This window comes from Chiloscyllium plagiosum, chromosome 7, assembly GCF_004010195.1.
Source record: "Chiloscyllium plagiosum isolate BGI_BamShark_2017 chromosome 7, ASM401019v2, whole genome shotgun sequence".
In the NCBI taxonomy this organism is placed as follows: Eukaryota; Metazoa; Chordata; class Chondrichthyes; order Orectolobiformes; family Hemiscylliidae; genus Chiloscyllium; species Chiloscyllium plagiosum.
In genome coordinates this window covers 18180173-18190898 of record NC_057716.1, presented here as the reverse complement: position 1 = coordinate 18190898, position 10726 = coordinate 18180173, and the positions used below count along the sequence as shown (strand labels likewise).

At 43.7% G+C, this 10726-nt stretch overlaps 1 protein-coding gene across 2 annotated transcripts in view; it reads left to right on the top strand.

Moving 5' to 3' along the window:
* The first annotated feature begins 1747 nt into the window (after positions 1-1747).
* The window catches only part of asb1 (ankyrin repeat and SOCS box containing 1), a 21745-nt gene continuing 12766 nt past the window's right edge, over positions 1748-10726 (top strand). Inside the window, exons 1-2 of one of the 2 annotated variants that reach the window (XM_043693117.1) lie at positions 1748-2300; positions 10382-10684. In XM_043693117.1, the coding sequence (XP_043549052.1) occupies positions 2050-2300; positions 10382-10684 (554 nt within the window). In that variant the 5' untranslated portion in view covers positions 1748-2049. The remainder of the gene's footprint in view (positions 2301-10381; positions 10685-10726) is intronic. The other variant, XM_043693116.1, reaches the window with a different exon arrangement.

Genomic DNA, 10726 nt, shown 5'->3' with positions numbered 1-10726 from the left:
CTAAAATAGCTCTCCTTTCCACCAATATTAAAATTATATATTGTTACAATCTGGTTAAGGACCATTAACATTTGAAAAAAAATCCAAATACTTTGTTTGCCCCATTAAAATGATGCCACAAGATAGTGTATTTCTTTTAAACAAAAACTTGTATTACGTATAAAATAATTTAATAAATCCAGCAATATTAATTTGATACTATGGCTTTTAGCTGTAGATGTTAAGTACACAGGTCAATTACATTCCCAAGAATTTTCCTATAAGACACATAATTCTGAAGTTTATAAACTTCTGTAGGAACCAGCCATAAGTAATTTCATTTACAGTCTCTTGGCAATGGAGGCCTCAAGTCCCTTGTTCTCGTTACTCTTCAATACTTCCAAGCTAACCTGCTGGCTACTTTCTTTTGCATGAGGTCTACTGTGGATTCTCTCACTAGCTTCAAACCAGACAATTCTCCAGCTTTTCTTTCTAAAGGATTCAAACTGAGATTAAACCTCACCCATCTTCCACACGGTTAATGATGAAGTTAGGATTTTACTCTATTTACCGTGCAGGTCTGTCTCACATTCATTTGGCTGAATTCTCTGAGTGAGGTGCAAATAACATGAACACCAAAAAGGAACCACAAACCTCTTCCAGCCGATAAATTGAAACCAGAGAGCATTGTGACCTTCTCTGGGCTGTCTTCAAACTGACTGGTAGATTCATTATCCTTAATGGCCATTAGCACCTCTCAAGAAATGGAGATGCCCATGTTGGACTGGGATGAACAAAGTCAGAAGTCATATGACATCAGGTTATAATCCGACAGGTTTATTTAAAGTCACAAGCCTTGGTCAGGTGAAGTCTCGGGATTTGTCTCTCAGGGTTTATTGTTTGTCTTCAACTTAATTTATGTTTACTTTCTAAAATAATTCACAGCCAAAAGTTAAACTTGAAAACATGAGTCATGAGCTATATACTTGCAACAACATTTATATTTAATGAAAATCCCACACTGAGCACAAAGATCTTCGTTTTATTTAGGACCCGATTCATATAGAGATCAGTGATTCTCGAGCAGGGGCTCACAGTGTCTTTCTAGCGTTCTGAGTAATAATGTAGATGTGTGGACTGGCTGGTCTTGGGGGTGGGCAATGCAGTTTAGGTAGAAGGAAGATGCAAGCAAAGAGGACAGTCTGTCTCACCTATGATTCATGAAAGTTGCTATATATGCAAGTAACCTCTAAATTAATGGTTTCCAACCTTTATTGATAAAAATCTTGAAAATATAGTGTGAATTTCTATACAATTCCAACCCTCTCTTCTATTAAAACAATGAAAAACTAAATCATAGTCTTAAATTTTAGATAGTTGTAACATATTATTATGGATTATAGCTTGCTGGCATATCATAATTATTTCAATTTAGTTCTTTTGACCTGAGATAAACTCTTCTGTATTCTAAAAGCAAAGGGCCCTGGGGAACTCCAGTTGAAAATCACTGTTTCCAGTAAACATCTGCAATCACCTGTTGGATATAGCACAAGGGACAAAAGGGATCAAAGGGTATTGGGGGCGGGAGAGCGGAACAGTTGAATGACCAACCATGATCATAACGAATGGCCTTCTCTTGTTTCTTTAAAAGGGTAATTCAAAATACAATTTATTATGCAGAATTTGAGCACTGCTGCTTAATTGTTGGAGGTGTCTGGTAATAGATTACTAAAAATTTGCAAAGGGATGCTCCAATCAAGGTTCTGATGTCCTGCAGCAAGCAATAGCAGCACCTTCGCCGAGGCCGATGGGTTTGAATTGTGCATTAGCTCCGTTGCTGGGGAGGAGGAGCGGTACCGACTTGAGTGGCACCGTATTCGACCACAGAGGAGCTGAGCCACTCGACAGGATGCACAAGCAACATGGGAGGTTCCTGGGACCGGGGTTAATGCAAAGTAAGACAGTGCTGGGTGTGGAAGTAGCCCTGTTGTATTATTAGTTTTTTTCTTCTTCAGTTTGCAATGGCTGCAATCCTCTCCGGGCAATAAGTGCGGGGGAAAGCCGGCTAGCATGTCGGATCGGGATGCGGTGGACGGGATTCGCTTCCCCGGCGGCGCTGAATGTCAGCAGCAGCAGCAGGAAGAGGCTGAAGCTGCTGCCGCGGCTGGAGCCAGGGCTGGCCGGGATCTCAAGGAGTGGCTGCGGGAGCAATTCTGTGACAGTCCCATGGAAGGGGGCGAGGACACCCGGCTGCACGATGCCACCTATGTGGGCGACCTGGACACCATCACCAGTCTCCTCCAAGAGGACAACTTCAGGAGGTGAGGGCACTGTTGTTGCTGATAATATTCCACGCATCATTCCTGGCCTGGCCGACATTAGTGGGCAAGACAAAGGTATTAGAAATGTAAGGGTAAAAACAAGGACTGCAGATGTTGGAAACCAGACTCTAGGTTAGAGTGGTGCTGGAAAAGCACAGCAGGTCAGGCAGCATCCGAGGAGCAGGGAAACCGACGTTTCGGGCAAAAGCCCTTCATCAGGAATAGAGGCAGGGTGCCTGAAGGGGAAATGAGGAAACTGGTGAAATCCATATTGATGCCCTGGGGTTGAAGTGTTCCAGGGCGGAAGATGAGGCATTCTTCCTCCAGGCGTTGGGTGGTGAGGGAGCGGTGGTGGAGGAGGCCCAGGACCTGCATGACCTCGGCAGAGTGGGAGGGGGAGTTGAAGTGTTGGGCCACAGGGCAGTTGATTGGTGCAGGTGTCCCAGAGATGTTCCCTAAAACGCTCTGCTAGGAGGCGTCCACTCTCCCCAATGTAGAGGAGACTGCATCGGGAGCAATGGATACAATAAATGATATTGGTGGATATGTAGGTAGAACTTTGGATGTGGAAGGCTCCTTTGGGGCCTTGGATGGAGGTGAGGGAGGAGGCGTGGGTACAGATTTTGCAATTCCTGCGGTGGCAGGGGAGGGTGTCAGGAAGGGAGGTTGGGTTGTAGGGGAGCGTGGACCTGACCAGGTAGTCACAGAGGGAATGGTCTTTGTGGAAGGTGGAAATGGGTGGGGAAATATATCCCTGGTGGTGGGGTCCGTTTGGAGGTGGCGGAAATGTCGGCGGATGATTTGGTTTATGCGAAGGTTGGTAGGGTGGAAGGTGAGCACCAGGGGGTCTGTCCTTGTTACGGTTGAAGGGGTGGGGTCTGAGGGCGGAGGTGCGGGATGTGGATGAGATGCATTGGAGGGCATTTTTAACCACGTGGGAAGGGAAATTGTGTCTCTAAAGGAGGTGGCTTTCTGGTGTGTTAAATGGTGGAACTGGTCCTCCTGGGAGCAGATATGGCAGAGGAATTGGGAATACAGGATGGCATTTTTGCAGGAGGTAGGGTGGGAAGAGGTGTAACCCAGGTAGCTGTGGGAGTTGGTGGGTTTGTAAAAAAAAAAAAATGTCAGTGTCCAGTCATTAATGGAGATGCAGAGGTCCAGGAAGGGGTGGGAGGTGTCAGAGATGGTCCAGGTGAATTTAAGGTCGGGGTGGAATGTGTTGGTGAAGTTGATGAATTGCTCAACCTCCAAAGGAGCACGAGGTGACGCCAATGCAGTCATCAATGTAGCGGAGGAAGAGGTTGGGGGGGGGGGTTAGGTGTAACTACGGAAGATGGACTGTTCTACGGAGCAAACAAAGAGGCATAGCTGGGGCCCATACGGGTGTCCATGGCTACCCCTTTGGTCTGGAGGAAGGCTTTTGTTTTCTTTAATGCATTTTTTTTAAGAGACTAGCTTTTTTTACATTTTTGAAGCAATTTTTACTGATCCCTTCCCAATTACTCCCTTGGCCTGGATGACAGGTAAGAAGATGGGCAGCTAATGTTTCCAACTGTGCACCAAACCAACCAGTCTTTCCTCATTACTCAAATCTTCTCAGGTATCAGTTTTAGTAAATCTCATAATTTGCCCTCCTCATGGCCTTTGATGTCTTTTGTAGATTAGGTGGCAGAACATCAGATATAATTCTAATCAATGATAAGTACAGTTTGTAAAGCAGGATCTTTTTGCTAATGTAGTATATGGTACTATTTACAAAGGCCATGTAGACTGAATGTGGACTTACTGTAGCCTGACATAAAAAAAAACGAAGTGTGGATGCTGGAAATCAGAAACAAAATCAGAAGTTGTTGGAAAATCACATCTGTGAATAGAAAGCAGAGTTAGTGTTTCGGGTCTGGTGACCCTTCTTCAGAACTGTCTGACATCGAGTTGTGGATCCAGACAAGCATTAGAAAGAAAATCCACTTTCATGGTTTAATGTTTAATCTGATATTTCCATCAGATTCAGTGGGGGAAAAAAAATGATATGGACATATGAATTACAAACAGAAGTAAGTCATTCGGCCCTTCATGTTTATTCCGCCACTCAATAAGATAATGGCTGCCCTGTTTGTGTTCTGAATCCATATTCACATTCATCCCTTCCTTTATCTAATAAAAATCCATCCACTTCCATCTTAAAATTATTCAAAGACCCTGACACTACTGCCTTCAAAGGCAGAGAGTTTTGAGGTGTGCAGCTCCTGAGAGGAAAAAAAACTCCCCTCAAATCTGCCTAAAGGGGTGCTGCTAATTTTAGAACAGTATCCCCCTTGTTCTGGACCAACCTCCTAGAGAAAAAAATCCCTTCCGCATCCACCCTATCAAGAACTTTCAATTTCTTCAGTTAAATTGCTTCTTGCTTTTCCAAACTCTGTGCAAGCTAGGCTTGTTTCCACCAATCATTCCTCATAAGACAACCTGTTCATTCCAGGAATCAATCCAGTAAGCCTCCTGTGAACTGCCTCTAATGCATTTACATCCTTTGTTAAATAAGGAGACCAAAACTGTACACAGTATTCGAAATGTGGTTTCTGCAATACCTATATACTGCAGGATGACATCTTTACTTGAGCATGGAATTTGAGAGTAATTAAGGATTGCATCCCATTAGCCTTGCATACTATTTTTATGTGACACATACATGACAGCATTGCAATCCTGCTACATCTTGGAATTCTACAGTCATTCACCATTTAACAAATACTCAGCTTTTTTGTCCCACCTGCCAATTGAACATCCTCAGATCTTCTCTTTTATTATACTCCATCTGCCAGATTTGTTTATAGTCATGTAACACTTCTATGTTGTCTGCATCCTCTGCCGTGTCTGCTCCCAAGAGAATCCATTCCACACCAGAACATCCCAGATGGCCTCCTACTTCAAGGACTGCAATTTCCCCTTTCTTGTGGTCACCAATGCCCTCCAGTGCATCTCCTCCCCTTCCCACACCTCTGCCCTTGAACTCCACCCCTTCAATCGTAACAAGGACAGACCCCCCCCCCCCCCCACCTTCCACCACCCCACCCACCAATCTCGGGACACAATGCATCGTCCTCCACCGTTTCTGCCACTTACCATCAGACTCAACCACCAGAGATATAGTTCCCTCCCCACATCTATCTGCGTTCCACAGAGATGATTCCCTCCGCGACTCCCTCCTTAGGTCCACGCTGAGCACTGATCTCTGCAGGACTCAGTTTGCCACATCCTGTCCATTATTGCAGACTCAAGTTTCTGCCATCCAGCCAATCATGTTACTCCCTATGCCATGAGCTCCTATTCACCTTATCAGATGCCTTCTGGAAATTCAATTCAGTACATCAGCTCGCTCCTCTTCATCCACATTGTGTTACTGCTTCAAAGAATTCCAAAAAAATGGTTCAACACAATTTTCCATTCACAAAACCATTGCTGACTCTTCCCAGTTACCTTGAGTATTTCCATATGCCAAGTTATAAGCTCCCTTAATGGTCAATTCTAACAGCTCCCCTGTGGTAGATGTCAGGCTAACTGCAAATGTTCCAATTTCTGTCTCCTTTTTGAATAGAGGGATTATATTATTATTTTCTGCTGTAATGAAACTTTCCAGAATATTAACAAATTTTGGAAAATTAACATCGATACAACTACTACCTCATTAGCTGTTACTTTTAGCGTCCAAAGATGAAGGATGTTGCTAGGGTTGGAGGATCTGAGTAATAGGTAGATGCTGAACAGGCTGGGGTTGTTTTCCCTGGAGTGTTGGAGGCTGAGGGGTGACCTAAGAGGCATTTGGATGGGTATATGAATAGGAAGGGTTTGGAGGGATATGGGCCAGGTGCTGGCAGGTGGGACTAAATTGGGTTAGGATATCTGGTCAGCGTGGACGGGTTGGACCAAAGGGTGTTTCCATGCTGTACATCTCTATGAAGACCCAGAGACAGGAACCTGCAGTTCCATCAGTTTAGTCTGTACCATTTCCTTTGTGATTACTTTTTTTTAACCAAGTTTCTCTCTTCTTTCAACCTCACGATTTCTAGGTTTTAGTGGGATTTACTTCATAATCACTATTATGAAGACAAACAAAATACATTTATTCATGACATTTCTTTACCATGTACTGTTAACTCCTCATTCATACTCTTTAAAGGACCAATACTCAATTTGCTTACTTTTTTTGAAACCTGTGGAAGCTCTTGCTATCTGTTGTTACATTTCTAGCTAGCTTTCTCTCCTGTTCTAACTGATTAATCCTGATTAAACTATATGCTGTCCTTTGTATTCTGAATAGTCATTTAACTTGCCATTCTTTGTGCAGTTATGTTTTTTTCTTCAGTTTTATGTCCTCCTTACCTCCTTTAGTTAACCATAGAAGGTGAGTCCTCCCCATGGAATCTTTAATTTTGGTAAGAATGTACTTGTACTTATTCATAGTATCCTGAAGTAGCCCTGTAAAAGTCTGCCACTGCTACTTCACTGACCCATCGGCTAGCTTATTCTAGTTCTTTCTAGTTTTCATGCAGACACATTTGCCTTTTTAAATTTTAAAATAGTAGACCCGCTCCTCTCCCTTCTCAAACCAGATATAAAATGTAATCATATTATAATCACTATTTTCTAGGATTGCCTTTTATTCTGAGGTAATTCATTAATCCCATCAAGTTATACAATAATCACTTATATAGCATGCTGGAATGTTAGTTTGATACAAGTATCTGGTAATGCACCATTATTAGCAAGGGATGTCATCCTTGTTTCTGTCATCATTCACTAGACTGATTGATGTGGAGTTGTTTGTTGTTCTCATGGTCTGTGGCTTGTAAGACAACACATGCTGTCAACTACATATCAGTTATAAACTACTAAACATGTTTGTTACAAATACATATGCTCAAGAACCAGAGAGTCAATGCAGTTGGGGTTTTCCTGATTGTAGAGCAACTTGTTCATATACAAGACTACACAACTACACCACATTTCACTAATTTTGTTAGTAAATAACTTGGACTTGTATCCAATATTAAATTTGCATGAAAGTCTGTTGCTTCCCTCTGTATCTCTCTCAGCTTTCTCTGAAGGGACCATCGAGGCCTTGTTGTGAGTTGCAACCCAAACTGCCCCGTTCTCCTCCCTTGTTACTTTCTCTGACCTGTCCTGGCTTTTCCTCCTTCTGCACTTCGCTTCTTGCTTGAGAATGTATGTTTGTATGTGAGCTACCCTGGATCTTATTGTGGATAAATGCGTTGATGTCATGACTTTGATGGAAACCTGGCCTGTGGACAATAACATATTATTTTGTCCTGAAACCTCTCTATGCAGCTACATGTTCCATTACCTGCCCCACCCAAGCAACCACAATGGGAGTGTAACCCTCATTCTTACCTTGGTCGCTCTACCTGACCATGATGGCACCTTCTCCAGTTTTGAGTTCCCCATCGCACCACCCATGAGGCCTTGCTCTTCACTCACATAAATGCTCATTGCATTCTAGTATTGTTCTAGTTGTGTGGCTCCAGTATCAAACTTCCCTTTAAACCCTTCTCTTCTGCCCCTTCCACTCTCAGCTCCAACAAAAATCTTGTGGACTTCTTTGCCATTAAGCCTAAGAACTGCTGTTGCATTGTCTCTGCCGCATCCCTTCATTTCCTTTCTCCACTAAGCCAGGTTGACTGAAATTTGCTGAATAACTGAAATGAAGGTCCAGATTGGCCACGATCTAATTGAATGTCTGAACAGACATAAATGTCTGAATGGCCTATTGATTTCATGTTTTTCCCTGATCTAGCCTTGAATCTGCATCCGTCTCCAGTTTCTCTAGTGTCTTGCCTCATGTCCTGTCTGAGCTCCAACAAAGCCATTTCTTTCACACTCATCCCTTCCCTTGCCACTGTGTCAGATTGAGCCACATGTTTCTTAAGTTTGATGTCCTATTTGTGCATGAGCTGAGCTTCTGACTCTGAATCTTTCCTATCACAGAAGCCGGCTCCTTCCACCTCCAGTACGTCGTTGCCTCATCCGTGTTTTTTATCATCTTTGGACAGGATAATTTCAAGTTCTCCCACTTCCCACACTGTGTAAACGCAGCCTCGTCCAAAGTTCTGTTCTTCGTATTCTAACCTGTAATGGATCCATCACCTTTGTGCCTACTGACTCTTCCCCTGTTCTCTGTACTCCCCCTCCCTCCCTCCCTCCCTCTCTCTGTCTGTTCTCACTGAGGGATCATGACAATTCCTAAGGCTTAAAATAGGGTCACTGGTGGGGAGAGGTTTGGGATGAATTGCTTTGTGACCAAGCCTTTCCCCGCCAATGAGACCACCATGTGCCCCACCCCACCCCATCCTGCAACCTTCTCAAAATTGCGCTTTCCTCAAATTCTGTTGTCTATCCTCCATTTACTTTGACTCCCAGGTGGTGGCCATGATGACAACTATCCAGGCCCTAGATGCTGCAGGTCTGTTCATAAACCTCTCCTTGACCTCTATCTCTCCTTAAATAGAAAATGCTTAAAAATCTACCTCTTTTCTGACCATTCCTAATTATTTGGCTTGATTGCAGATTTGATGAATAACAGTTCTGTGAATCACCTCGGCACACGATCTGATGTTATAAGCATCTATGAATGCAGTGGTTTCTGGTGGTTACATCTCCTCAGTGTGAAGTCTCCAGCCTCTGCTTTGACTGAACAGCGTTATCAGGCTGAGAAAACACATCCCACTGCCTTACTCAGAACTATCAGTCGCCTACTCCTTACGAGCTGTGACAATTCACCAACTTTACCACTCCATTTCTATTCTCATAGGGACCTCAACTACTAGTCCACATCCTTCAAACTAAATGACCTCCTGCTCAGCACAAGCACTGTTACAGCATCATGAAGCATTTGGTATAAGGATAAAACAAGTCATGTACGATGCGTAATTTCCCCTTGATTTGCAATCAGAGTGGCCTTGCCAATGAGATGAAGACCTTAAGTGTCAGGTGCAAACCTCAGATCAACTGAAAATTATTGGGAGCAGAAAGGAGGCAGTGTTGACGTATGTATTCATATGTAGGGACCTGTCCTCTGCAGGCAAAAGGAATATGTCCAGGCATTGCTCCTTTTGTTGAATTAACCAAAAGCTTGGGAATTACTAGTTTGCTAGTGCATTTTAGCAATGCCTAAAAAAAAAAAATATCAGAATCAATTTGTCAACCAATTAGCACCTTATCCTCATGTGTATATACGTTGTTCCTCCTTTTCGAATTTGGCATTCCTGTGTGTGTCCTGATGAGTCGACAGCATGCCTTTTTTTTCCCGGCAATAATCAAGTTCTATGCCAACAATCTAATACTAATTTGTATTATTTAGCATCTTCAACAGAGTAAAACGTCCCAAAGTGCTCACAGGAGAATTAATATTTAACGTGGAGCTACTTCAGGAGACATTACACTCCCTGCTCAATACTGTAATACACTGCCAGCCCAATACTGTAACACTCTGCCTGTTACACTCCCAGCACAATACTGTAGCGCACTGATCAGATATAAATTTTAAGTTGCAATTTAAATGAAGAAAGAGATTTGAGAGGGATTTCAGAGTTTAGGGCCTGAGCACTTGAAAGCATGGCCAACAGTGGTAGATCCATTAGAATACTGGATGTTCAAAAGGTCTGAATTGGAGGAGTCCAATCTTTTAAGAGGATTGAAGAGCTGAAGGTGGATGGAACCAAAATTAAAAGCAATGAGATTTCTCAGCATAATTTATCCAAGAATCCTTGGTTTTGATTTTTTGCTTTACTTTTTGCAAGAGGTTATGAGTCAGGATATTGGGTTGTTTGTGCATGTCAGCTACATCCTGTCCGGATGGATCATGCTGTTAGACTTATATGCCTCTTCCCATCCTTCCTTGCACACTTTATTGACGAGTAACAAGCCAACAAGAGCAGAGACTCACTGAGCAAATGTCTAACAGGAATGCTAAGGGAAGCAAAAAAAAAAACCGACCAACGTCCTTTAGCGATCTCAGCAAGTAGAAACTCGGTGGGGTGTGTTCAAAAAGGGACTGTTCTGTTTTCCAGGCGAATCAATGAGAAATCGGTCTGGTGCTGCGGCTGGTTACCGTGCACGCCATTGCGGATTGCCGCTACAGCTGGCCATGCTGACTGCGTGGACTACCTGCTCAAACAAGGGGCTGAGGTGGACTTGGTTGATGTGAAGGGGCAGACGGCGCTGTATGTGGCTGTCCTGAACGGTCATTTGGACTGCACCAGGATTCTCGTGCAGGCGGGGGCTGACCCGAATGGAAGTACCCACCACCGCAGCACGCCCGTCTATCATGCCTCGCGAGTGGGACGAGCAGACATCCTCAAAGAGCTCATCAAGTAAGTTGGCGGCGGGGGGGGGGGAGGGGAGGGGTGTGTTGA